Genomic DNA, 26207 nt, shown 5'->3' with positions numbered 1-26207 from the left:
CAGGCGCTCACTTACACAACCTAAACACAATGACAAAGGAACATTTCGACCTACCCCACGGCGATGGCTCGTACAAGATATTCGGTATGGAGAACTTTGGGAACTCATGCTACTGCAATTCCATCCTCCAGTGTCTCTTCCACACAAGCAAGTTCCGGGAACGTCTTCTTCGGTATAAGTACGAGCCCCACGAAAGAATTCTGTCTGTCCAGGGCCAAAACGGTCACAACTTCTCCTTTAAGTACGAGCAGTTGTACCAAAAGAGACTTAAAGAACAAGGCAAGCCCCCAGAGTCTGCTGGCAGCAGTGTGGGCAATGGCTCTGCTCCCCTGACGAACAGCAGACCTTCTATACGAAACTCGATTTTTGGAAAATTCAGCACCAACTCTACCCCTATCACGACCACGGACGAATCCGCCACATTTGTGCCACCAAAGAAACTAGACTATGTGTATGAGGCGGGTTCGTGTGACGCGTTGAATACAGAGCAGAGAATGATGGTGAAAAGACACCCAGAGTTGAACGGGCTTCAGATTCTTGTTACAAGACCGCTGCCTACTACTGCTTCGCTGACAAATGATACAAGGAACGATAATTCCACATCTTCCACCGCTTTACTTGATAGCGGAAACAGCAATAACAATAATGTCAATACTGCTGAATTGGCTGCTCCCATCACCTCACGACTGGCGTTTGTCGTTGTGGGTATTCCTCATCCAGAGACAGCCCTCGCGAACCCGATCAACCCCTTTAACCCTAATCCGGCCAGCGACCAACGTAAACGGTCTGCTCTTATAAACGGACCTATCATCAACCTTGACCATCCGCTTCGCGAGGATGGAAGAACGGCGGAAACGTCTTTGTTGTACGCGCTTAAGGATATGTTTGAGGCTATGGCTGAAAACCAATCTCAGATCGGTGTTGTATCTCCAAATCACTTTATTGAAAAGCTCAAGGAGAAGAATGCCCTTTTCCGTCAGGTTAACATGCATCAGGATGCCCACGAATTCTGCAACTACCTTATTAACGAGACAATTGAAAGTATCAACTTGGAAGTTGGAGCTTCGAAGAACTGGTGTACAGAAATCTTCCAGGGAACCATTACAAACGAAACAAAATGCTTTTCTTGTGAAACGGTGACTTCTAAAGATGAAACTTTCCTTGACCTTTCAATTGATATCCCTCCAGGAGAATCCGCTTACTCGCTCACTTACTCGTTAAACAACTTTTCCAAACTGGAGATCTTGAGTCACCAAAATAAATTCTACTGTAATACGTGCCTGTCGTTACAAGAAGCTGTCAAGACAATCAAGCTTAAGAGTACACCCGATGTGTTGGTCATCAATTTCAAACGTTTCAAGTATGATGATAAACTCGATCGTATGGTGAAGTTATTCGACTCCATTTCCTACCCACTTCGCCTCAGACTATTCAACACCACGAAAGACCAAGAGCCTGCTACTCCGAACCAGGAATCTAAGCTTTATGGTCTATATGCATTGGTTGTACACATTGGTGGTGGGCCAATGCATGGCCATTACGTCGCCTTATGCAAATGCCGAGCTGGTCTCTGGTTTTTGTTTGACGATGAGACAATTGAGATTGTGGACGAAGCATATGTGCTCCGATTCTTCGGTGACGGGCCCGGTTTGGCCAGTGCCTACATTTTATTCTACGAGAAACTAGACACAACGATTGGCGAGGATGGCGAAACGCACGATTTCGGAATCGATCTCAATGGAATTTACAATGGAAGCGACTACTCGATGGCGTACATGAAGCCAAGCAATGATTCAAACGCAAGTGTCAATAACGCTAAGGCTGCCGATGACTCTTTGGTTGAAGTCGAGAACGATGAAGATAGCGTAAGAGACTTTTTACCTGAATCGCTGGTTTCTCTCGAGAACAGTTCCATCGGCATGGGCCGCAAGACATCCATCTTCAAGAAAACCTTCATGTTCGACAATAAAGACAGCAAAGAAAACAAGGACCACAACAAGGACTCCATCAGCAACGGAATTGCCGAAGCTGCATCCAAGACAGTGTCACGTACATCTTCTAACAAAGATGGCGTAGAAAACGTCCCACCCACAGCCTATGCGCCTGCAGGTTTTTCGGAGCCCAAACCACCGCCTCCAGTGGTGAAGAAGTCCTGGGTCAATGGCCTTAAACGGAGAGAGCTGAAGGTTGAATTACAAGAAAACGAAAGAAAAGGGTCTCAAGGAAGTATTTTGACAAACAGCAGTGGCAAAACTTCCGACAGTAAAGAAGACAAGAAGAAACGGGGATTCTTCTCGTTTAAGCGAAAGCCGAAGAACTAAAAAAAATGATTTTTTTTTTTTTTTTTTTTTCGCAGGACCCTCTTACAGAGCAAATTATTGACTAAAGTGAGGTGGGAAAAAATAAAATGCAACGTCCTTCCAAACTAAGACAGCTGTGGCACGCCAGCTCACGTGATTGCATCACAGGGGATACACCGAGATAGTGGGTTTGTAAGCGGAATCAAAATACTTAAGAAACTCCAAGTCTTCCCCCATTGCTCGGTGATTATAGCATTTTTTACCAGATATTCTCGAGACATAATGAGTGTTGTTTCTCCTACAATCAAGACCACCGCCACAACTCGCTTGGTGACAGTCGGCGCCGGCTGCTTTTGGGGCGTTGAGAGAGTTTTCAGCAAATACTTCAAAGACAAGGGTTTGGTTGATTCCAAAGTCGGATACGCCAATGGTTTGAAATCAGTTTCGCCACCAGTCAGCTACGAGAAAGTTTGCTCTGGCTCTACCAATTTCGTTGAAGCCTTGCAAATCGCCTATGAGCCTTCCCAGGTGTCCCTACGCGACCTCTTGGACATCTTCTTCAGAATCCACGATCCAACCACAGTGAACTCCCAGGGCCCAGATGTGGGAACCCAGTACAGATCTGCTATCATGACACACAGCGCCGAGGACTACCAGACGGCAAAGGAGGTGAGAGACTACTTCCAGAAAGAGTGGTACCCTAACCACAAGATCGCCACCACCATCGAGAACATCGAGACTTGGTACGACGCCGAAGCATACCACCAGAAGTACTTGGACAAGAACCCTGGTGGATACGAATGCCCTACGCATTTCTTGAGAACGAAGCCCAAGGCTTAAGGCATTAGCATGATACAAGACTCCCTCAACACTCCCACTTACGACAGCCAACAACAACGAACAATGTTGACGACAGTAAATAATGAAACCTGAAACCACCACATGAACAAAAACAAAGAAGCTAACATGGACCTCACTATTTAGCTGGACATATATAGAGTAACAGGTGCACTTCCACTTTCCACAGTATCCTACATCGCGAGCGCGATACGCGTAGAACTGAAAAAGCTTCAACCACCAACTACCACCAACCTAAAGAAAATGTCATTGTGGGTAGACAAGTATAGACCAAAAAAGCTAGACCAGCTTTCCTTCCATGCCTCTACTACTGACCATTTGAGGGCATTGGCCAGTACTGGTGACTTCCCCCACTTGCTTGTGTATGGGCCTACTGGAGCAGGTAAGAAGACGAGAATCTATGCCACGCTTAACGAGCTTTTTGGAGCTCAAACGGAGAAATTGAAGATTGACGTTAAGACGTTTACGACTTCTTCAAATAGAAAGTTGGAGTTCAATGTTTTATCTTCGCCATACCACTTTGAGATCACTCCTTCTGATATGGGTAACAACGATAGGGTGGTGATCCAGGACTTGCTTAAAGAGGTGGCCTCTACTGAACAAGTTGATTTTTCAAACCAGTCTAAATCTGGCCAAAAGCACCGTTTTAAGGTGGTCATCATCAACGAAGCTGATTCGTTGTCTAGAGATGCTCAGGCTGCATTGAGAAGAACCATGGAGAAGTACTCGTCCAACATTCGTATCATTATGGTTTGCAATATGGTTTCGAGTATTATTCCGCCAATTAAATCCAGAACTTTTTTGGTGAGAGTGGCAGCGCCTTCAACAAAGGAGATTGCTGATATTCTTGGGTACGTTGCCCAGAAGGAGTCTGTGAAGTTTAGCAACAACGACGAGGAGGTTAAACAGAAGTACCTTGAATCGGTTGCATCCGGATCGAGCCGTAACTTGAGAAGAGCCTTGTTGAGTTTTGAAACTTTGACAATGCAACAAGAAACTCTTGCTGTGGATAACGTGGGTGCTTCAGCAGTACCACTCGATTGGGAAAGTATTATTTTGAGCATGGCCCGTTCGGTGTTGCAAAACAAGACCGTGGCCAATATTGGAAAATTACGTGTTACTTTTTACGAGTTGATCTCCCATTGCATTCCTCCAAGACTCATATTGAAGGAGTTGGCCATGCACATTATGCGTGCTTTGGGTAACGATACCAAGCGGGTGGTTGCAGTGATTGAGCTTGCTGCTATCTTTGACGAACGTTTGAGCTTGGGTCTGAAGGCTATCTTCCATTTGGAGGGCTTTGTCGCCAAGACCATGGTTGCATTGGGCTAACCATAGTACTGTGAATGGATTATTAGGAGCCCATTGGTCTACGCCAAAGCATTTTGGCTCAGATCTCATTGCATTCCCTTTTGGGCTATACGGGGATTCAACTAGTGGCCATTAAGGAACAAGCAGCGTTCCTTACGGCCCATAAGTGCTACAGTCTACATTGTGCAAACAGTCATTTGCATCACTGCTTGCCCAATGGTGTCGTAACAAGTTTGTTCATTGAATATTCGTTCAGCTAATCATGTTCTAAACAGAGTCCAAAGCTCCCGGCCGCTCTTCCTTACACCGATTGTTCACTCTCCATGTATCCGGTGGAGAGACTGCGTCCCTTCTGGAACCCACTATGAACAAACCTAAAGGAGTAAACATAAGAAACAGCCTGGACGAGTAGCCAGATGATATTGAATCCCCTGCCAACGACTATAGCAGCCACACAGGCCAATTGCAACATCACAGACACGAAGAACTCCCATGTACGGCACGTATAGTTTGGACCAGTCAAAACGAAAAAAGGACATGGAGGGGCGATCAACGCCATTATATAAAGCATGATCTTTTCATCTTTTGTTGGCTCTCTAGCATTAACAAACGGTTTGGAAATAGCCATGGTTCTTGATGATGTTGGTTGTTTCCATGAGATTAGGGGCTGCGAAATAGTGGCTGGGGGGAGGTTACTTCTCCCTTGTGTGCACGCAGCACCATCGTTTTGTGCCATTTTAGCAGCCTAAAATAGCCATTGACGTCAAAAAGGAGATATGCCGTGACGTAAGAAGAGGATAATTAAATTAACACATTTATTGGATTCCTTTAAAACAGTAACAAAATAAAATTCATGAAGAGAAATATTCATCTGCGGCCGCAGACTATCTAACCGCACTTATCTTAGTGCTGGATCTTGTGGTCTCCCAAATGCTTGGAGTCTTTGCCATCAGAAGGCAAATTTGCACCTTCACTCTCCTCGTAGGATGGAAGAGGAGCATCAGAGTGAGCCTCGTAAGACTCACGGCCCTGCTCTGGCTCCGCTCCGGCGGCAGTAGCGGCTGTGGCGGAGTGTGTTTCACCCGCACGAGCAGACTCTCCACGTTCAAGGTCGTTATCCAATCTCTGGTAGTCAGTCTTTCTGCCTTCGTCAAAGCCAATGTAGATAAACCAAACGGCATAGATAATGGCACCAAAGTAGAGGAAAATCGTCAACAACACGGAGATCCAGAACTCCTTGGTTCTAAGGGTGAACTTTGGCCCAGTCATGAGGAAAAAGGGCACGGGCGGTAAAAGAAGACCCAAAATACACATGAGGTGTTTCTGGGTGAAAGTCAATTCGTCCACAGACAAATAAGCAGGGGAAAGTGGCATGGTGGAGGTGTTTTGGTGGACCTGGTGAAGAAGAAAAAGTGGTACTTAGGGGAAGGAACCAGGAGTACTCAGTGCGTCCTTATCTTAGTAGGGTGCGAAAATCCACAACTCACTGGAGCCTACTACTACAAGCATGGATTACATCAAAAAGGCCATTTACGGGCCGGACCCGAAGGAACAGGTATGTTATGGTTAGCTTTAAGTTGATGGTTGGTACTAACAATAGATGCGTAAGATTAACCTGTTGTTGAGGAAGAATAAGCGGGAGTTGGAGAGACTGTTGAACCAGCTCCAGCCGTTGAAGAAGAAGACAGAAGGGCTTGTGAAGAAACTGGCCAAGGCTGGGGACTATAAGCTGGCAAAGATTTACGCTAGAGAGCTTATCAACATAAATAACCAGCATAAGAAGCTTCATCTTCTGAAAACTCGTCTTGAGTCTATCACCATGTCCATTAATGAGCAATGGCAGATGAGGAAGATGTCCCAGTCCATTCAGCAGCTGACAGGTATTATGAAAGATGTCAATGCATTGACCAATATTGGTGTTATCACGGGCACGATGCAAGAGTTGTCGAAAGAGTTAATGAAGGCAGGTATCATCAACGAGATGATGGACGATATGGTGGACTTGGACGTGGACGAGGAGCTTGAAGACGAGAGCCAGGAGGAGGTCAACAAGATCATAGAAAACCTCACTGAAGACAAATTCTCCAAGATTGACTCTGAGGTGCCTCAAACAAGCATGCCTGAGCAAGAAATCTCGGCGCCTGTGGAGGAAGAGGAAGATACAGAGGCTTTGGACGAGATGAGACAGAGATTGAGGGAACTACAGGAGTAATTGATGATGGTTTTATTGTTACCGTGGTTATACTAGTATCAAGAGGGCTGTGGCGATCCAGCAGATCGGTGTGGCTGGAGCCAGCGATTCCATCAAGCGATAGATATCGTCAAGTCTCGGCACTGATTGGCGAGGCGAAGAACGCAGAAGTGACGAGTTGGTTTCTGCGGAATGGCCCGTGGTGTTGATAAGTGCATTGGCTGAGATGGTGACGAGATTGGCCGTGGTGTGGTTGGTGTATGTGGTCATGGGAATGGCAGTGTTTGCAGCATTGGGCTCGGTAGTATTCGCCTTTGGACCCTTGGGCTGCTGTACGCTAGACGGTAAGAAGAAAAGGATCTTCTTGAGAAGTCCTCGTTCATCGTCGTCGTCACAGTCATCGTCATAATCTGAGTCTGAATCAGAGCAGTCTTCATCTCCTTTTCTGACATCGAAGAAGAGACCTGTCTCGATCCTCATGTTCGTGCTGTGGACGGTGTTATTAAGACTTTCATTGTTATCGGCGGTAATCTCGTCGTCCACGTTCTGCTCGTCGTTCATCTGCTCGTCATCCATGCTCTGCTCGACCTGTTCTGGCTCTTCCACGCTAGGCTCAGCATCAAGCGCCTCTTCAAATTGCTCGCCCTCGTCGTCACTACCGTCGCTCCCTTCTTCCAGGCCTTTATCGCTTGCTGGGTCCCAGACGAATTGTTGGCTTTGACTTGCAAAGTCAATGAGACTCTCCACGAACGATAAGTCTTTGAACTCTGGGATCGATTCTGGCGTATCGGCAACAGCCGCCGGCGCCGGCGCCGTCAATACAGTGCCTAGAAAGGCTAGATGAAATACTATTATTTTCATAAGCATTTTAGAGCGGGTGGTGGTAAAGAAAAGTGGGAAATGGTGATTATCACAAACCCATAATCGCGGTTCTCATAGATACTCGAAAAGGCTAAGGGCGGTCATGTATTACTATATAACACTGAAAAGGATCAATACGATGATCAAGTTTTCCAAGGTTACCCTACTGGCAGCACTCATCTCCTCGTGAGATGTATCTACACTGTAGTTAGAGTAGTTCATACGAACAGGCAGTACCACTGCTGGAGGTCTTCTCGCCAGCTCTGTCCAATTGGGCAGAGTATAGTTGGTGAAGTTGAATACGGGCGCATAGGTGATGTTGGTGGTACCGTTGGTGTAATTCGCCATGGAGCCGTTTCCTCTTGATCCGTAACTCTCATAGTCGTAGTCCCACGAATACTTATAGTCGTCGCAGTCATCATCACTACCTGAACTCAGATCAGAAGAGTCACAGTCAGATTCTGAATTAGAGGAGCCGCCACTACCTGAATCGCAATCTGAATCGGAATCGGAATCATCAGACTCAAGGTCCTTACCAAGAAGCTTCCTCAATAAGCTGGTAGAGTTAACCAGAGACGGGTCCTCTTCAACAACAGTAACATTCTCTGGCAAGGGCTCCTTCAGCGAATGAATCACCTCAGATACCAAGCCCTTAACAGCCTCCTTCAGTACGAGCTTGGAGGCAGATAAGTACTTCTGCTTCACCACGTTCTTGGCCTTCTGGACCTTCTCCTGAGGGTATAAGGCATGGTAGAGCTCGATCCAAGTCTCCAAATCAATTGGGCTTTTCATAAGCCTCGCCGCCCGACTCTTTGCATCCGTAGGCTCATCAAGGGCAGTTGGAACCGCCGAATGGGGCCCAGAAGGAATGTAAATTGTGGTAGTTGGCCCTAAATCCAGGTACCCTGTAGAGATAGGTTTAGACAAGCCAGGGGTCGTAAGAGACGACGAAAAGTTACCATTGACCGAGGCGATGCTTCCCTTTATGAAAATAGACGCCAAAAGTATGAATTTAGTGGGCTTCATGGTTTTGGGTGGGAAAACAGGAAAGGGTGTAGTAGTCAGAAATGGTTGCAAAATGCGCGAGCATATAGGTGTGAGGGAACCAGAGTAAGAGAAGAGCCAATCCACCAATAAACCATAAAACGATGAAGAAATGAAAAAGTAAGCCCCTTCCTCATGAGGAAACCCTTATAACCTACCTTTGAAATTCCACATCTCAAACTTGAGCAACCGCCAAACTGGCCATATCTAGCCTTATTTATGGACAGCAGCAGGCCATCCCAACGTTGAATCCTGGCTCTCTACCAGCAATCCAGTCGTCTCATCTGTTTCTTCACCTCACTTCCTCTTCTCCTCCTCGAGCTCCTTGGTCCAGCCATCGAGCTCGTTCACCAACTCGGTCACCACGTCTACCTGTTTCTCTATCTGAGCTAGGTCCTGCTGTAACAGTTTAAACTCTTCCTGAAGAGCTTCTGACTTCTTGGCACCCACTTCAAGCTCATTAAGGTCCTGCTCGAGCTTTATATAGTTAAGGGACTGGTTGGTGTTGAGATTGACGAGTAGGTTCAAATCAATCGTGGAGACTTGAGTATCTGACTCGTTTAGCTGGAGAGCCTGGTTCAACGCGTGACTCACCAACTTAGAAGTATCCTTCAGCATGGTGGGAGTGGAAAGAATGTAGCTTATAGTGCTATACTATTCAGCAAGTGTTTGGAAGCCAGGTAGTTGGGGTAGGTAACTTTTCACTTATAGACGTGAACTGAAAAGTGCGCATACACTGAAAGCATATGACTACTCTAGATACTACACTAACTTGAATACTATAATTTATGTCTTGATATATGTACATGCGGATTTGAGAGTCTCTTTAACGGTTTCTGTAGAGACGGTACTCTGGGGATTTGGACTTTTCAATGTTGGTCCACTTCTTCGTAGGTGCCTCCTTCATCTTCTCCAACCAGTTCACTGGCTCAGGCTTGTCAACCAACATGGTAGGACTCACTCTGATCTTCGACTGAGTGTCGATGATTTCCATGATTCCAGGCAACTTGTCACCGGCCTTACGCAAAGCTTCTCTGGCAACCTTGTCGTGAACATTTCCCACAATCTCAAACAAAACCTTACCGGTTGGCACTCTCACAGCCCAGTGGTCGAAGCCACCCTTACCTTTACCCATTCTGGTCTGGTTACCCTTGACACACACTGGCGTGTTACAGGTGAATCTGGTAATGTACTTGGCTCCAGAGCCTCTAAGCTGTCTCTGAATAACCTTGTCAGCTTCTTTGAGCTGGATGGCGGCCATTCTGATACCGTTAGATTTGAGTCTCAAGCCGTAGGTACCACGTTCAAGAGAGTTACCCTTGACGGAACCACCAGTTCTGACGGTGACTCTGCCTTTAAAGGCCTTGAAGAGGTTCTTGTATCTTGGGTTATATTCGTGCTTGTATCTTCTAAAAACAGCAAACGAGTTGGAGGCGCACGGGAGCTGGGGAGTTTTGAAAGCCCCGCTCAAGGACGATGTCATCAATCTGCCCAACCCAAGCATCTTTATGGATAAGTAGAGTGTTGGTGATCTTTTTCAAACTTGACTTGGTGCGAAAAAAAAAAGTGCACTCCAGGCAGTGAGAAGCCACCAAGAGACTGTTAAGCAGTACTAACGTGAGTCGAGGGAAATATGATCGAAAAATACGTAGATTTGAATATTACTGGGATTTAGACTTCTGTTTGTACCTTATATTGTGGAATTTGTAGTTGTTGGTCGAGTTTGTTCACCTCTTTTCTCTACATGGCTGCGAAAGCCTGTTCTCCATTCTAACTTTTATATCTATTTACAGCTGTTTACGGATTTCAACCTTGAAGGTGTCTTGAAGCTCTGCTAACACAGCTTCGTGCATGGAGTTCACTTCCTCTCTGGTCAAGTTCCTGTCAAAGGACTGGAAGTGGATTCTGTAGGTCTGGGACCTCTTGCCGGTCTTGGGATGGGTGAAGTCGTCCACCATTTCGACGTTTTCGACCAAGTCACCAGCATGCAGACGGAACAACTCCATCACGTCATTAACGTGCAAATTGCTATTGGGAGGCATCCAGAAACTGACGTCTCTCTTGATACCTGGGTACTTGGAGTATGGCTGGAACAAGCTGATCTCGCCTTGGGTGAATTGCTTTCCAAATCTCTCGTCGAGCGACCAGAAAAGTCTAATGTCAGGAATACCAAAGAGAAGCATGGCAATTCTGTCAAGACCAATACCAAAAGCCCAACCAATCTTGTCCTCTGTAAGGCCAGAATTGAGCAAAACTTGCTGCTGCACAACACCACAACCACAACACTCTAACCATTCACCTTTCCACCATACTTCAATCTCCCAAGAAGGAGATGTCCAGGGGAAGTAAGCCTCCACCCAGCGCACTCTCAAAGGTTCCTTTAAGAACTCATCTTCAGCACCTGCCTTCAAGGCAGCAGCACGAGCACTTTCAAACACCAAGTTGACCATATATTCAACGGTCTTCTTCAAATGTGTGGCGACAAGGCGAACTTCGGGATCACTCATATGCTTCTGCTTGGGGTTTCCCTCATTCAGTGGCTGGTCTCTGAATGGATCTTCCACAATGATATCTGTTTGAGGAATAGCATCTATATCTGCCTGTAAGACCTTTTCCAAATCAGGGGTCTTCTGAGACCACAATCTGGCACCTTCCATCTGGTGGAAAGCAGGGTAATGTGTCCTGTCGATCTCGTCTCTTCTATATACATCAGCGGTGATGAAGTAGCCAGGAGTGGTACATTTCTGGAAGCACTCATGTTCGTGAGCAGAGGTGTGGGTTCGTAAAAGGTGTTCTTCGTTCAAGTAGTATGTGTCCAGCTTGGCTCTACCTGGATGGTCTTTAGGAAAGTCAAGAACATCAAAGTTCTCGAACGTCGTCACCACAGGACGGAAGTCATTATAGAAAGTGTATCCCAATCCTTTGAAGTTCTTTTCGATCAATTCACGAAGAATACCAATAGGATGGTTTGGGTTTTGATGCAATTGTCTCTCGGTGAGCGCTAAGATCTGGGGAGGCACGTTCGTCCACTCATCGGTCTTGAAGGATTTCCCGTCTATCACGATCTCCGGAGGGAACTTTGAAGCCCACCGACGTGCTAAACTTGGAACATTCCGTGAAAGCCCCAATTGGGTGGCTCTCGTTAGGGTAAGCATTGGTGGAGTAGGAAACAGTCGGGTTTGGTGAAAAAATGCGGGTGCGATTCGTTAAATGTATGAATGTCCAGGATAACCGCTTTACCATGTTTCTTGGATATACCGACCCGAATCTTCCATTCTTAAAAGATACTTGTCGGCGTCAGCTTCTTCGAGACCGGTTTTCTTTAATATTTCGACCAACGTCATTCTGACTTGCCGAGGCATATTACCACTGGAGCCGCACACAAACACTATGGCATTCTCTTCTAGTATCAATTTTGCAACCGTTTTCTGTTCCACAAAAATTTTGTCTTGGACATACTTCACCTTCGACCCCGGTTCTCTTGAGAAGCAGGGATACATATGAAGGAGTCCTTTAGCCTCTAAAGTTTCCCAAAGCTCTTGGAAGAGGTAGTCTTTATTTGGGAAACGACAGCCGTAGAACAAGTGGAGCTCCTGCTGACCAGCTTTTTGTTCAATGAGAGACTTCATTGGTGCTACTCCTGTGCCAGGAGACACCATGAGAATGGGAGGGTTGGGATTATCCGGAAGACTGAAACTTAAGTTAGACTTGTGGATGGAGAATACTAACGAATCGCCTTCCTTCAACAGCTTGATCCATTTGGTGCACAAACCACGTCTGATTCTCCTGAGGATGGTTTTATACTCCACAATACCAGCAATAATCTCAACCGTGTCTGTAGAAGACTTTGAAGCAATCAGGAATAGTCTAACTTTAATCAATGGAAATAAGTCGAGAACGTATTCAAGAGGAATCTTGAGGTTCTTTTCAAACTCCATGATAGTCTCTAGGATCAGTCGTCTAGGACGGTTAGCATAGTCGTAAAGATCTTCAGCCTCAGCAAGGGTACTAAACTCATAAAGCTTCTCTTTCTCCCTCTGGCCTTCCTCGGTCAGTTCATCCACAAAGTGATGCAAAAGGGCAAAGAAAGATCGCCTTGGAATCGACATGACATCCAAATGGTACTTTATAAGAGATCTCAAAGTGAGCTGGCTCAGATCAATGAAACCTCCTTCGACATCTGGGGCACTCTCAATCTCGAGTGGCTTATCTGCAAATGGAAGCCAATGTGGCTGCAGCTCCAAAAGCAAATCAACACTTCTATCATCGTTTGGTGGATAAAGAGCTAGGGTATCACCGGGTATATAAGAAAGATTATGCTCATTATCCTCGACAATCATGTGTCTCACATCTTGGAAATGGCCTTCAGCTGTCTTACGTTCATTCTTCACGACTGTACCAATCGATAATCCCTTTGAACGTCTGGTTATACTCAAGTCCGAGTCTTCTGTAGCATCAAACCCATCCTCTTTAACATTCATCTTGAACACTGGTGGAAGAAGGACATGGTCGTCTATCGAGTAAATATTAGGGAACTCTTTCTGGAGAGCATCGATAACAGAGGTCTCCCATTCCGCGTAGTATCCATCTATTCCTTCTGGAGACTGTTCGTCACTTTCACATCTTGGACAAAGCTCTTTGCATCCGAGTTGCCGAAGTCTAATATGGATCTTCTTAATGGCATAGTTGAACTTTGGATAAGACGAGTCACCAAGACCAAATGTGGTGAACTTGATATGGTTTAGAAGGTCATCTGGTAACTTCTTCTTCAATAAAAACTTGATAAACTTTTTGGAGTTTCTTGGAACCTCTCCCTGTCCCGTCGTGGAACATACAACAATAAGATATTGGATATCAGTTACAAGACTCTTGAGTGGGAACGAGTCTAGCGAGCAGACAGTAGGTCTTAACGAGTTGTATCGCAACTTTCTGGCTAAAAAGTACGCGTAGTCTTGAGCGTTCCCCGACTCGCTACCATACAAAATAGCCACACTATCGACATTAGGTCCGGCTGTCATCTATGGTGTTCTCTTGTCTTTGGTGGATCAGTAAGCCTTACTGATATCGCAGCCAAACGGTGTTGAAAAGATCGGTACACCAACTAAAGAAACGGTCGACCGTTGGACACTAAAGACCTTTAATAATTGCTATTAGCCTAGAGATAGGGATCTATTACTATCTGAAGGTCATATAGACTAGTTTAATTGGTTCTGGGGACCAGAGTAGCTTGGGTATTTGAATATTTCAGTTAATGTCACGTGACTATACACCATATCGACCATTCATGTCATCACCAACAACAAAAGATAAGAAAAATACCCCAAAGTCTTACATTTTTAATCAAGCTAGTCTTTACCCTCTTTAACTTCCTTCTTTTTAGCAACTCTTGCTACAGAACTGCTCTTCATCGTCTATCGCCTGCACATACCTCGACGGCTTCAAAATCAACAAAACCTCACTACTTACAATCTTCTCATACATTAAACAGTACCATGCCTCGTGTTAAAAGAGCAGCCACGGGCGATTCCGGAGCCCCTAAAAGGCACAAGGGCCAGTCTGCAGAAGAATTTTTCAAAACTGTCTTGGAAGAATTGGATACCTTGCAAGATGACGAAGGTGAACGTGCCTTGGTTACTGCTTTTGTCAAGCTTCCTTCCAAGAAGTTGTATCCTGACTACTACACACTCATTGAGGAACCAATTTCTTTGAACGAAATAAATAAGAAAGTTGCACGTGGGAGCTATGAAAGTGCGCTGGACTTTGTGCTGGACTTCAACCTCATGTATGAGAATGCGCAGAAGTATAACGACCCAGAATCATGGATTGTTGTGGATGCTAAGAAACTTTTAGAATATGTTACTACGCGTGCTGACGATTTTGCCGAGTCTCTGTCGTCGATCACTGTGAGTGACTTGCCAAAGCTTGCAGACGATATCTTGGAGGAAGTGATTGCACATGAGTTCCCAGAAGATGGAGTGCTTAGTGGACCGTTTATGGAAGTCGTGGATCCTGAGGAATACCCAGATTATTATAAGCTTATTGAAGAACCTACGTCTTTCCTGGATGTGAAGAAGGAGCTCAAGAGTGGGTTGTTTTCTGAAGACAAATCTCTTGAAGACAACTTACAGGCCTTTTATGATGCTACTGTTCTCATTTTCACCAACGCACAGACTTACAATGACCCATCGTCCTTGATCTATGAAGATGCTAGAAAGTTGCGTGAATTGTTTGAAGAGAAGTTTGATTCATTAAAGAAGGAGGCTGTTCCTCAGTCTAAGCTTAAGTTGAAGGTAAAGGCTCCAAAGGAACCTCCAAAGCTCAAGTTGAACTTGAAGTCTGAAACGCCGCAGCCACAAAAGAAGAAGAGAGGAAGAAAGTCAAAGAAGGTGCTCCAGGAGGAAGAGGAAGCAAGAAAAGCTGCCGAGGTCGAGAGTGGTGAAGTTAAGCAAGAAGATCTGGATACTGAGGACGGTGAAGATGAAGATGATGATGCTAAGCGCAAGCTCGATGCCACCGAGTCTAATGTCATGGGTAAGACACCAGTTACCCCTCCAAGCGAGGAAGTGTTCATCAGAGGAGTCACATTTTCGTCGTCTCACTCTGCCACTCAACAGATTGCCAACTCTCTTGCTCAACAGGGTCCAGCACTCATCACATCAGCACAGAACTACAAAAGGGACATGTTTCCAAGTGTGCCAGTCTTGAATGCAGCAACGTTGTTCCAGTACAAGTTTGGTCCTGTTGGCTATTCTACAAAGGCATACTCCATCAATCTACCCGCAGAAGCTTCACCTTTCATTTCATTCAAGGTGAGTTTGCATGAAATCATTTACAACTTGAAAAAGAGGGACCTTGTCGGCGGACAAGGCATTCTTAAGGGCAGTGCCGAGGAGGATTTCCTGGTTGCTCTTTTCATAAACGACGAGAAAATCTCCGGTTGCGAAATCTACGAAGATGATGATCCAGAAAATGAATCAAAGTCGCTCTTGGGTCTTCAGTACGAGTTAAAGTTGAGCTACGGACTCAATATAATCAACTTCGAATTGCGCCTTTCACCAAACTTGGCCAAGAGTCTCCGCAAAGACGAACCGGAGCCAGAAAACGACCTAGGGTCACGTCACACTAGACACCAGCTACAACAGATAAAGCTCAATTGGGAAGTGGAGAAGTTCCAGCTCATGGCCGTCTGCCACAACCCATAATAAGACTACTCACCATTGTATTATATTAACCGAACCTTATTTCCCAATACAAAAGCTCAGGAAAACCACACCCAAGATCTCTTCGACACCTACTGCGTCACCTGTAATCTTACCGATACCTTCTGCAGAAATTCTCAAACTCTCTAGAGCAAGTATCACATCCTCCTCTTGCTTCCATTTTTTGAACTCTTCAAGACCATAAAGAACGTCATTTTCCAAAAGATCCTGCGTTCTTCCGGAGAGTGTCACTGGCTCCGACGTAGTGACTGACTTAAACTGTTCTGTTAAAGTTTCTTGGAGCTCCTTCATGCCTTGACCTGTTTTGCATGATACAATATAGAAGTTCTCTTTCGGTAAACCAAGAACTTCTGAAAACTGTTCAACGTCAACACTTTCAGTCAAATCTGCCTTATTGAGCACAACGACTATTTGACGGTCAGCATCTTTAAGGATTTGGATGTTCTCAACCAAAGATTCTGTTACAGGTTCATTTACTGGGACAACGGCTAGCACCAAATCGCCCGCCAAGGCCCTCTGTTTGGCTCGTTTGATACCTTCAGCTTCAATAGTGTCAGCATCCTTAAGTGATCTGATACCTGCTGTATCGCCAACCACCACTTTGTACCCATTTATATCTAGAGGCACATCTATAACGTCCCTGGTGGTTCCAGCTATATCACTGACAATGGCTGTTTCTCTGTTTGCCAAGTAGTTCAAGAGAGACAGTTTTCCAGCGTTTGTAGGTCCAAGAAGACTGACCTTTATACCTTTAAGAAGTACCTCAGACAGTTTTACCCTGGCAAGATATTCCTGGATCTTTGCTTTAAGTGTATCGATGTTAGCATCGACTTGGTCAAACAACTGGTTTGTTTCTTCGAGATCATGTTCCTCTCCAAAATCCACCACGGTGGTAAGAAGAGCAACATTGTTGACAATGTCTGTTCGCCATTCAGTGACTGTCTTTTTCGTATCGCCTGTAAGCGAAGCCAATGCAGCTCTTCTCTGAGTTTCTGTCTCGGCATCTATCATCTCACGAATACCTTCAATTTCTGTAAGATCAAAACGGCCATTCAAGAACGCCCTTTGTGAGAACTCTCCATTCTCGGCATGTCGTATATCAATGCCCTTCTCTGGATCATGTAGCTTCTTGATCGCATCCACCACTGAATCAACTATAGCAGTACCTCCATGCACATGCAACTCTAACAAGTCCTCGCCAGTATATGTCTTCGGGGCTTTAAAGAACAAAGTCAATGCTTCATCCAATAACAGTTTCGTTCCAGGCTTAAACAACTTACGAACACTGGTTTTCTGCGGTAGCGGTTGTTTCTTGGTAGCAGTAAGCTGGTTATAGATATACAGCGAGTGGGAGCCCAGGACTCGAATCACGCCTATAGCAGCACGTCCTGGTTTCGTAGACAATGCATATATTGTCGGACGAAACATAATGAAGGATAGTAGTAGCTGGGTAGGATGCCTGGGAACCTGGGGTAAGATGTATATATGTTTCGCAGCCTCATCGCATCAGATGTATAGGGCCCACTGAGTAAGCTACTGGTTCTTCCTTAGCATATCCATCCAAAGAACAGCATCATGGCATTGACGAAAACCACCAACTTCATTCGTCCACAGTTCATTTCAAGGACTTTGGCTCTGTCCCAGAGCTTGCGTCACGAGAATCCATTGGGTTTGCCAAAGGATAAGAATGCCCCACAGATGCCTCGTATGTCCAGAGGACTACCGGTGAAACAACGTATTCCTAATGTGGATAAGACAATTCTTGTTGCTTCGGGTAAAGGTGGAGTTGGCAAGTCGACCGTTGCAGTGAACACAGCATTGGGGCTACAGAAGCTCGGTAAGAACACAGGTATCCTAGATGTGGATATCTTTGGACCATCTATCCCAAAGCTACTCAAATTGAGTGGCGAACCAAGACTATCAGAAAGTGGGAAGTTGCTACCCATGACTAACTATGGTTTAGCGTCCATGTCTATGGGCTACTTAGTTCCTCCAGAGAATGCCGTGGTATGGCGAGGACTCATGGTGATGAAAGCACTACAGCAATTGATGTTTGAAGTGGAATGGCCTAAGTTGGATTACTTGGTGGTGGACATGCCTCCAGGAACAGGCGATACTCAACTTAGTGTGACACAGCAATTGAAGGTTGATGGTGCTGTCATTGTCTCTACTCCACAGGATATTGCATTGATTGATGCTGTGAAAGGTATGGCAATGTTCAATAAGGTTAACACTCCAGTGCTAGGAATAGTTCAGAATATGAGCTACTTTTTATGTCCTAATTGCAAGCACGAGTCTCATGTCTTTGGCACTGAAGGTGCTGCCAAGGAAGCAAAGAAACAAGGCCTTGATGTATTGGCCAGTATTCCATTAAACGAAATTATTTGCACTCAGTCGGACGCTGGTAAGCCAGTGGTTGTGCTGCACCCCGATGATCCAGTCCTGGACCCATACGTGGATGTTGCAAGAGCAGTCATACAAAAATTGGAAAACTAAAGAATATTCTATAAGAACACCATGAAGAAGGCAAACACTAAGATGCCCAAAGTCAGTGAATATGATGGTTGGGCCACCGCAGTGTTAGAGAAAACATCGTATATATGGGCGGTCCTTGTCTTTCGGCGTCTTTCCCATGTGGACTGGAGCTTTTCTGGTGTCTGAGGAGCAACAGTGGCGTATAACACGGAGTCAGCCGGGTTTCTAGTCTTATTGCTCTTATTGATTTTTGGAATTGAGCTCAATGTTGTCGGTTTAGTTGGAGCGTTAGAAGCGGATCTTCTACTGGAAGGTGATGCCGTTGTAAGTGGAAGCTCTGCTGTCGATGTCATTTGGGGCACCGGGGCTTCTGTGATACTCGAGCCTTCGGGTTCATAGTCCCATTCTTCGTCCCCTTGTGCTTCCTCCACCTCTGCATGAGGCGCTTCCTCGATGATGGTATCGACTTCTGGAAACTCAGTCAGAAAGGATGTTACTGAAGAAGTTTCTGGAGCCGGCAAAGAAACAGCAGCTTCTGGCTTCGTCGCATAATTGCCGAACCAAGCTACCTTTGGCTTCCCATATATACCGCCTTTGATAGCCTGCCCTATCTTGTGGTGTCTGAATTGCGGTAAGACCTGGATCTTGTTTTCATGCTTGATATTGGCGAGTTGTTTCTTGGTGCCGCCTTTTGGCAGCTGGTCTGATGGAGGCTTTGTATCATCTAGGCTATCTGTTGGTATAAGAACAGGCTCTGATGGTGTTGCTGGCTGCGTAGGTGCAGCTTCATTCTCAAACGTCTTGGAAGGCTCGACCCACAGGGTGGTCTCCCTTGACTCCGCCGGCGATGGTTGTATATACGTCTTCAAATGTTGCTGCAAAAGGCTTTTAAATATCTCTTCGAGGGCCGTTGATTCAATCGGGTTGGGAGTCACAACTGACGTCACTGTAACAGTTAAGGGCTCAGTCTTGGTTGGAACCGCTGGTGGAGGCATTGGACCGATGGGAAGAATAGAAAAAATCATTTCAGAGGTTGTTTCAGAGCCACCACTCACATCTATGGGTACTTCTGTTGTAGAGTGTGTTTCCTCAAGCATCTTGCGAAGCATAGCCAACCTTGTCTCGTTCCTAACACCTAAAACATCACGGAAAATTCGTAGATGATCTTGAAACCGCTCCAAGTCCGAGTCTGGATCCTGTGATGCAACCAATAGTGCCAAAAGCACCGGAACGAAGCAACGTAGGAAAAGCATGGTGATTGTGAAATGGTTGCAAAATGTAACAGTGGCTGCGAAATACAAAAGTAGCCTACTTTTACGAATATAAGAAAGTATAACTAAAACACGTCGTAAAAAATACAAATTTCAAACCTGAAGCATCACACGAGTCATAAAGATCGAACAATGATCCGTATCTACCAATTAACAAAGTCCATAGCACATAACGTTCGGAGAATATTGTCCCAGGTGGCTTGGCGGCTCGTTTGGAGCTGAGCCGAGGATGAAAAGTCCGAGAAAGCAAGTATATAAAGCGACACATCGCCCCTATCACACAAAAACGAACCGACACATTCCGGGCTGACCTCACAAGCAGGCTTGTTTTTATTTTTTACCCAACATTCCCACCCCTTCGCCTTTAGTTTCTTATTGCTTCCCCCTAGATAAAGTGATCATCTAAAGCTGACCCAGATCGCATCGCATCGCACAATAAACAGGGCCAAACAAACAAATCCAAACTACCAGTTACTTTCAGCAAACCATGTCCGTGCCAGTAACACCTACGCCTCCAAGAACACAACTGGCCACGGCCACGCCGCAAAAGTCTGCTAGAAAGAGACTTGTCAACGCCTCGTTTGCCAATTACAATGAAGACGAGGATCCTACGTTTATTGATGAGGCAACTGAGGTGAGCGACTCAGAGGACCTGATCTCTGTCATTAGCACAGACGTGCTGTTGAGTGACGCTACTCAAGACTCCGTATTGACCAAAGGCGGCGATGGGGATATCAAGACCGGCGCAGTGGCCCAGGAACCAGAAACATGGAAGGAATGGGCCTTGAGACACGAGATCCCCAGAAAAGTATTGCATTCTTCGATTGGACCATTTTCGCTATATCTTTATACGTTGGGATGCACGATGAACCAGATCTTGTACCCGATGATTGCGTTAACCACTGTTCTTTTCCTCAATGACTTTATTCGTCTTCGTAACCCTAAAGTCAATGAGATGGTGACTAAATGGTTTGGTATTATTCTGAGACAAAGTGAAATCAACGGATGGAACGGCACGCTATTCTACGCGTTGGGCGTGCTGCTTGTTTTCACATCAGCACCTAAAGATATTGCCGTCATGAGCGTGTTGCTCTTGAGTTGGGCTGACACCGCTGCGCTGACCATCGGGCGTCTCTGGGGTAAGTATACGCCAAAAGTGATGCCCGGCAAGTCTTTGGCGGGATGCCTTGCCAGCTTTGCCACAGGCGTGTTCCTGTGCTATTTATTCTACGGCTACTTTTGCGTGGAGTACGACTATGTGAACTTGCCAGGGCAGATTTTCTGGACCAAGGAAACCAGCATGATGAACTTGCACGTCTATGCGCTTGCCACAGGCGTAGCAGCCTCCGTATCCGAAGCATCTGACATTGGCGGCATCGACGACAATCTCATCATCCCAGTGATGAGTGCCATTCTCTTGTACGCGTTGGTGTGGGCTACCAAGGTGTAAAGTGTGAGAAGAGGGAGAAATAGAGTAGAAATAGACCGGGCTGCCTTGCCTCCGTGCGCTAATGCCAACCCGCACCAGCACAGATCAAAGCGACCAGGTGACCAGGTGACCAGGCGACCTTGGTAGCTGCCACACATAGTTAATGAAAGGCCAAGCGGCCGACATACGTACTTGCATCAAGGATTTATATCCTTTTCTTCTTGTCCATCGTAGCGTGGCCACTCAGGGCAGTACCAAGAGTTTCGCATCTTTGTGTTATCCGAGAAGCCGAGCCAGAACCGAATACCGAGTTTTTCACTGCGTTTCGCCGTAATCACCGAGACCACTTCCACCACCTTTTTTCTCGCAACCGCAAATGGCTCCAGCAGCCGCAACAGGGGATACAGCAAAGAGGCAACTGGTGGCAAAAACTACCATAAGGAAGTTTCAGCACAAGGGCAATTTTTCCCGTTTTTCCTCCACCTCCTCTGCTCCCCCTCCCTCACCACAAATCAAGGCTTATCGTTTGCCTCCAACCGAGAAAGTATAGTCATACCTTATACCTTCCATCTGTAAAGCCTATCTGTCTTCCACTTCCCTCTTGGCTATTTGCTGTCCGTATATATTCTGTGCTCATACCCAGCTTGTGTAACCACCTACGAATTTTTCGCTTTTTTTGCTTAAGCCGTGCTCTTGTGTGTGGTGCCTCACTGTCGGTTGGCTCCCAACGTTACTATCTATCTGCCAGGCAGCCTGTCTTACCCTATTGTGTGTGCAAGACAGATTGCAGCTTTACTAATTCTCCGCGCAGTTCCGCACCTCCGCTTCTTTCTCCGTGGTACTACTTAAGCCCTGGCATTTGCATCCAAAGCTACGGCTGTATTGAATATCACAGCAATGGACCAGCGTCGCCAGAAGCGGCTTTTGACGCCGTTTCTTTCTAAGAAAGTGCCTCCCGTGCCCTATGACGATGAGCGGATAGTGTACCCCAAAAGACCCAATATCTTTTCCGCCATTTTCTTTTGGTGGCTTCATCCTGTGATGAGCACAGGTTACAAGAGAACCTTGGATACTGCTGATTTGTATAAGCTTAATGACGAGAATGAGGTTGAAGCAATGACTGCTCGTTTTGAAGGCATCTTTGAACGTCGTCTTCATGATGCTCGTCAGAAACATATCGCCGCAAAGTGCAAGGCTAGAGGCGAAACCATTGAAAATAGCTCCGTGCCGGCTGAAGAGGACCTTGAAGGTTACCAGCCTCCAAAGCTATTATGTGCATGGGCCATTCTTGAAACTTTCAAGTGGCAGTATGGTCTTGCTTGCTTGTATAACACTTTGGCCAACACTGCGGCTGTGACCAATCCATTGCTTTCCAAGAAACTTATTCAGTTTGTCGAGAGACACGCCATGGGCCTCGACACTCAAACCGGTAAAGGTGTAGGTTACGCCTTGGGTGCCTCTTTTATGGTGCTTATTATCGGTATTTTAATTAACCATGGTTTCCAGAACGCTATGCTCACAGGTGCCCAGGTCAAGGGTGTTTTGACCAAGGCTTTCCTAGATAAGTCGTTCCGTTTGAGTGATCGTGCTAGACACGATTACCCTGCTTCTAAAATCACTTCCATGATGGGTACAGATTTGGCTAGAATTGATTTTGCCTTGGGCTTCCAGCCTTTCTTGGTGTCGTTCCCCATCCCTATTGCCGTCGCCATCGGTATTTTAATTTGGAACATTGGCGCCCCAGCATTGGTCGGTATCGGCCTCGTTTTCCTTTTCTTGGGTTTCATTATGGTCTTCACTGGTAAGTTGTTTGCTTACAGAAAGAAGGCTAACAAGTATACCGATGCCCGTGTCAATTATATCAAGGAAGTCCTCAACAACCTCAAAATCATCAAGTACTATTCTTGGGAGGAACCCTACAATGATGTTATTGGCGAGAACCGTGCTAAGGAAATGAACATCATCTATAAAATGCAAGTCGGCAGAAACGTTATTCTTTCGCTGGCTATGTGTCTTACATTGTTTGCATCTATGGCATCCTTTTTGGTATTGTATGCCACTTCTGGCTCTACTAAGGACCCTGCCAGTTTATTCTCTTCCATTTCCTTGTTCAACTCCATGGCTCAACAAGTCATCATGTTGCCACTTGCTTTGGCAACTGGTTCGGACGCTGCTGTTGGTATCATGAGAGCCGCTCAATTCTTAGCTGCCGAGGAGGTTGACGCTAATGCCACCGCCATTTACGCTCCTCCAGAAACCAGGGACCAAATGGAAAAGGATGGCCTCTCCATTTCTATTAAAAATGCTAGCTTTGAATGGGAATCTTTCGACAACTCTTCGGATGACGATGAAGATGAAGTTAAGCCTAAAAATGACCTCGAGATTACCGAGAAGGGCGAAGCCAAAGAAAATCAAGGACAGTCAGACGACAAGCTGTCTCTGTCCACTAATACTATGAAGGAGTCAGATGCCGAACCAAAGCTTACCACTTATTCCACTGGCTCTTCCACCATGGAAGCTACTATCTTTACTGGTTTGTCAAACATTGACCTTTCCGTACAAAAGGGTGAATTCATTGTTATCACTGGTCTCATTGGTTCTGGTAAGACTTCCTTGTTGAATGCTCTTGCCGGATTTATGAAGCGTGTTGCCGGCCATGTCGATGTAAACGGTAGCCTCTTGCTTTGTGAAAACCCTTGGATTCAAAACACTACCGTGAGAGAAAACATCTTGTTCGGTGAAGAGTTCGACCAGGACACCTATGATTCCGTTCTTTATGCATGTTCTCTTGAGAGTGATTTGGAGATTTTGCCTGCCGGTGACCAGACCGAAATTGGTGAAAGAGGTATCAACTTGTCAGGTGGTCAGAAGGCCAGAATCAACTTGGCCAGAGCTGTGTACGCTAACAAGGATATCGTTCTTTTAGATGACGTGTTGAGTGCAGTTGATGCCCGTGTTGGTAAGCATATCATGAACAACTGTCTTTTGGGTCTCTTGAAGGACAAGACTAGAATCTTGGCTACTCACCAGTTGTCTTTGATTGGTGCAGCTGATCGTGTCGTTTTCCTTAACGGTGACGGTACCGTTGATGTGGGCACCCTCGAGGATTTGAGAAAGACGAATGCTGGCTTCGAACACTTGATGAAGTTTAGCTCGGAGTCTGCTGACGATGACGAAGAAGAGACCCTGCCAGAGGAAGCACTTGGTGAGGACCCTGAAATTGAAGAGCGCGAGATGATTGAGCGTCAGCTCTCTCAAAAGCAAAGTACCATTCCCGACGAAGAAGCTGAACGTCACGATTATAACGTCAACGAGAAGCAAGATGGTCGTCTTATGTCTCAGGAGAACCGTGCCGTGAACCGTATCAAGGGTGTGGTTTACAAGAGATACATCAAGTACGGATCCGGTATATTCAAGTACTACACTGGTGTTCCAATAATTATCACTTTGACTATTGTGGCTGTTTTCTGTCAGTTGTTCACGAACACTTGGTTGACCTTCTGGTCAGATTTCAAGTTCGATGGTAAGGACAATGGTTTTTACATTGGCTTCTACGTCATGTTCACTGTTCTTGCCTTCATTTTCTTGTCTTCCGAATTTATTATCGTTGCTTACATGACGAACGAGGCCGCAAAGGTGTTGAACTTGAAGGCTGTTAGCAGAGTCTTGCGTGCGCCTATGTCTTTCATGGATACCACTCCAATGGGCAGAATTCTCAACAGATTCACCAAGGACACCGACACGTTGGATAACGAGATTGGTAATCAGATTAGAATGTTGATTTACTTCTTGTCTAACATTATCGGTGTGATTGTTTTGTGTGTCATTTACCTTCCATGGTTCGCCATTGCCATCCCATTCTTGGGTGCTATTTTTGTTTCCGTGGGTAATTTCTATCAAGCATCTGCTAGAGAGATCAAGAGACTTGAAGCTACTCAGAGATCTTTTGTCTACAACAATTTCAATGAGACTCTTAGTGGTATGAACACCATCAAAGCTTACAAGGCTCAGACTCGTTTCAGAAAGAAGAATTCTACCTTTATTGACAACATGAATGAGGCTTACTATTTGACCATTGCTAACCAGCGTTGGTTAGCCATTCATTTGGATCTCATTGCGATGTTGTTTGCCATTATCATTTGTTTCCTCTGTATCTTCAGAGTGTTTGACATTGGTCCAGCTGCCACTGGTTTGTTGTTATCCTATGTTTTGCAAATTGCTGGTCAGTTGTCGATGTTGGTCAGGACATACACCCAGGTTGAAAACGAGATGAACGCCGTTGAACGTATCTGTGAGTATGCATTCCATTTGGAACAAGAGGCTCCTTACACTTACGAGAACTCCGTTCTTCCTCCATCATGGCCAGAAGAGGGTGGTATCAGGTTCATCAATGCTTCTTTGGCTTACAGAGAGGGCTTACCAAATGTCTTGAAGTCTCTCAACATGGATATCAATCCGCTTGAAAAGATTGGTATCTGTGGTCGTACAGGTGCTGGAAAGTCGTCCATCATGACTGCTTTGTACAGATTGGCAGAGTTGAATGAAGGTAGCATTGAGATTGACGGCGTCGATATCGGCAGTATCGGTCTTCGCGACTTGAGATCCAAATTGTCCATCATTCCTCAAGATCCCGTTTTGTTTAGAGGCAGCATTAGGAAGAACTTGGATCCATTTGGCGCCAGTCCTGACGACGTCTTGTGGGATGCTATGAGAAGAGCTGGCCTCATCGAGGCCTCTAAACTTTCAACCATCAGGAACCAAAGCAAGAGCAGTGAGAATCTTTTTAAGTTCCACTTGGACAGAGAAGTGGAAGATAACGGTTCCAACTTCTCTCTTGGTGAAAGACAACTCATTTCGTTCGCTAGAGCCTTGGTGAGAGGTTCGAAGATTTTGATTTTGGATGAAGCTACCTCGTCTGTCGATTACGAGACGGACAGCAAGATTCAAGAAACAATCAAGAGGGAGTTTAATGATTGTACCATTTTGTGCATTGCTCATAGATTGAAGACGATTGTCAACTACGACAGAATTCTCGTCTTAGATAAGGGTGAGATCAAGGAATTTGACACCCCATGGAACTTATTTAATCTGAAGCATAGCATCTTCCAGCAAATGTGTGAAAAATCCAACATTACGAAGGAAGACTTTGTGGCTAGAGATAGATAACTGCGGCATAACTTAATTAGGGTAATAAAGGATAGATTCTATGATTGTTTTCTATTAACATAATTTTACAATTAACATTGT

The 26207-nt window shown here is 45.6% G+C and overlaps 18 protein-coding genes across 18 annotated transcripts; 8 read left to right on the top strand and 10 right to left on the bottom strand. All coding sequences in view use genetic code 12, as the record gives it.

Moving 5' to 3' along the window:
- Positions 1-29: 29 nt before the first annotated feature.
- On the top strand, positions 30-2321 carry UBP13 (ubiquitin-specific protease; the record flags this gene model as incomplete). Its single annotated transcript, XM_025487039.1, has 1 exon — positions 30-2321. The coding sequence occupies one exon, from the start codon at positions 30-32 to the stop codon at positions 2319-2321; it is 2292 nt and encodes a 763-aa protein (XP_025340487.1).
- A 261-nt stretch (positions 2322-2582) lies between these two features.
- Positions 2583-3140, top strand: MXR1 (peptide-methionine-S-sulfoxide reductase; the record flags this gene model as incomplete). The annotated part of the gene is made up of 1 exon (XM_025487038.1): positions 2583-3140. The coding sequence occupies one exon, from the start codon at positions 2583-2585 to the stop codon at positions 3138-3140; it is 558 nt and encodes a 185-aa protein (XP_025340486.1).
- Positions 3141-3401: 261 nt separating this feature from the next.
- RFC5 (replication factor C subunit 5) lies at positions 3402-4490 on the top strand (the record flags this gene model as incomplete). Its single annotated transcript, XM_025487037.1, has 1 exon — positions 3402-4490. The coding sequence occupies one exon, from the start codon at positions 3402-3404 to the stop codon at positions 4488-4490; it is 1089 nt and encodes a 362-aa protein (XP_025340485.1).
- Positions 4491-4770: 280 nt separating this feature from the next.
- CXQ85_003390 (uncharacterized protein) lies at positions 4771-5097 on the bottom strand (the record flags this gene model as incomplete). Its single annotated transcript, XM_025487036.1, has 1 exon — positions 4771-5097. The coding sequence occupies one exon, from the start codon at positions 5095-5097 to the stop codon at positions 4771-4773; it is 327 nt and encodes a 108-aa protein (XP_025340484.1).
- Positions 5098-5372: 275 nt separating this feature from the next.
- On the bottom strand, positions 5373-5843 carry CXQ85_003389 (uncharacterized protein; the record flags this gene model as incomplete). Its single annotated transcript, XM_025487035.1, has 1 exon — positions 5373-5843. The coding sequence occupies one exon, from the start codon at positions 5841-5843 to the stop codon at positions 5373-5375; it is 471 nt and encodes a 156-aa protein (XP_025340483.1).
- A 226-nt stretch (positions 5844-6069) lies between these two features.
- Positions 6070-6681, top strand: VPS24 (ESCRT-III subunit protein; the record flags this gene model as incomplete). Its single annotated transcript, XM_025487034.1, has 1 exon — positions 6070-6681. One exon carries the CDS (start codon positions 6070-6072, stop codon positions 6679-6681), a length of 612 nt encoding a protein of 203 aa, XP_025340482.1.
- A 27-nt stretch (positions 6682-6708) lies between these two features.
- On the bottom strand, positions 6709-7527 carry CXQ85_003387 (uncharacterized protein; the record flags this gene model as incomplete). Its single annotated transcript, XM_025487033.1, has 1 exon — positions 6709-7527. The coding sequence occupies one exon, from the start codon at positions 7525-7527 to the stop codon at positions 6709-6711; it is 819 nt and encodes a 272-aa protein (XP_025340481.1).
- A 105-nt stretch (positions 7528-7632) lies between these two features.
- CXQ85_003386 (uncharacterized protein) lies at positions 7633-8547 on the bottom strand (the record flags this gene model as incomplete). The annotated part of the gene is made up of 1 exon (XM_025487032.1): positions 7633-8547. One exon carries the CDS (start codon positions 8545-8547, stop codon positions 7633-7635), a length of 915 nt encoding a protein of 304 aa, XP_025340480.1.
- A 315-nt stretch (positions 8548-8862) lies between these two features.
- CXQ85_003385 (uncharacterized protein) lies at positions 8863-9183 on the bottom strand (the record flags this gene model as incomplete). Its single annotated transcript, XM_025487031.1, has 1 exon — positions 8863-9183. One exon carries the CDS (start codon positions 9181-9183, stop codon positions 8863-8865), a length of 321 nt encoding a protein of 106 aa, XP_025340479.1.
- A 208-nt stretch (positions 9184-9391) lies between these two features.
- CXQ85_003384 (mitochondrial 54S ribosomal protein uL16m) lies at positions 9392-10069 on the bottom strand (the record flags this gene model as incomplete). Its single annotated transcript, XM_025487030.1, has 1 exon — positions 9392-10069. The coding sequence occupies one exon, from the start codon at positions 10067-10069 to the stop codon at positions 9392-9394; it is 678 nt and encodes a 225-aa protein (XP_025340478.1).
- Positions 10070-10352: 283 nt separating this feature from the next.
- MSF1 (phenylalanine--tRNA ligase) lies at positions 10353-11720 on the bottom strand (the record flags this gene model as incomplete). Its single annotated transcript, XM_025487029.1, has 1 exon — positions 10353-11720. One exon carries the CDS (start codon positions 11718-11720, stop codon positions 10353-10355), a length of 1368 nt encoding a protein of 455 aa, XP_025340477.1.
- Positions 11721-11801: 81 nt separating this feature from the next.
- On the bottom strand, positions 11802-13583 carry CXQ85_003382 (NAPDH-dependent diflavin reductase; the record flags this gene model as incomplete). Its single annotated transcript, XM_025487028.1, has 1 exon — positions 11802-13583. The coding sequence occupies one exon, from the start codon at positions 13581-13583 to the stop codon at positions 11802-11804; it is 1782 nt and encodes a 593-aa protein (XP_025340476.1).
- A 474-nt stretch (positions 13584-14057) lies between these two features.
- Positions 14058-15767, top strand: CXQ85_003381 (uncharacterized protein; the record flags this gene model as incomplete). Its single annotated transcript, XM_025487027.1, has 1 exon — positions 14058-15767. The coding sequence occupies one exon, from the start codon at positions 14058-14060 to the stop codon at positions 15765-15767; it is 1710 nt and encodes a 569-aa protein (XP_025340475.1).
- Positions 15768-15803: 36 nt separating this feature from the next.
- On the bottom strand, positions 15804-17213 carry CXQ85_003380 (uncharacterized protein; the record flags this gene model as incomplete). Its single annotated transcript, XM_025487026.1, has 1 exon — positions 15804-17213. One exon carries the CDS (start codon positions 17211-17213, stop codon positions 15804-15806), a length of 1410 nt encoding a protein of 469 aa, XP_025340474.1.
- A 147-nt stretch (positions 17214-17360) lies between these two features.
- CXQ85_003379 (uncharacterized protein) lies at positions 17361-18193 on the top strand (the record flags this gene model as incomplete). The annotated part of the gene is made up of 2 exons (XM_025487025.1): positions 17361-18147; positions 18180-18193. 2 exons carry the CDS (start codon positions 17361-17363, stop codon positions 18191-18193), a joined length of 801 nt encoding a protein of 266 aa, XP_025340473.1.
- Positions 18194-18289: 96 nt separating this feature from the next.
- Positions 18290-19513, bottom strand: CXQ85_003378 (uncharacterized protein; the record flags this gene model as incomplete). Its single annotated transcript, XM_025487024.1, has 1 exon — positions 18290-19513. The coding sequence occupies one exon, from the start codon at positions 19511-19513 to the stop codon at positions 18290-18292; it is 1224 nt and encodes a 407-aa protein (XP_025340472.1).
- Positions 19514-20018: 505 nt separating this feature from the next.
- Positions 20019-20981, top strand: CXQ85_003377 (diacylglycerol kinase; the record flags this gene model as incomplete). Its single annotated transcript, XM_025487023.1, has 1 exon — positions 20019-20981. The coding sequence occupies one exon, from the start codon at positions 20019-20021 to the stop codon at positions 20979-20981; it is 963 nt and encodes a 320-aa protein (XP_025340471.1).
- Positions 20982-21857: 876 nt separating this feature from the next.
- CXQ85_003376 (uncharacterized protein) lies at positions 21858-26126 on the top strand (the record flags this gene model as incomplete). The annotated part of the gene is made up of 1 exon (XM_025487022.1): positions 21858-26126. One exon carries the CDS (start codon positions 21858-21860, stop codon positions 26124-26126), a length of 4269 nt encoding a protein of 1422 aa, XP_025340470.1.
- Positions 26127-26207: the final 81 nt, after the last annotated feature.

This window comes from Candidozyma haemuli, assembly GCF_002926055.2.
Source record: "Candidozyma haemuli strain B11899 chromosome Unknown E_2014730914, whole genome shotgun sequence".
Classification (NCBI taxonomy): domain Eukaryota; kingdom Fungi; phylum Ascomycota; class Pichiomycetes; order Serinales; family Metschnikowiaceae; genus Candidozyma; species Candidozyma haemuli.
Note: the sequence above shows the minus strand (reverse complement) of the source record. Positions and strands in the feature narration are given on the sequence as shown.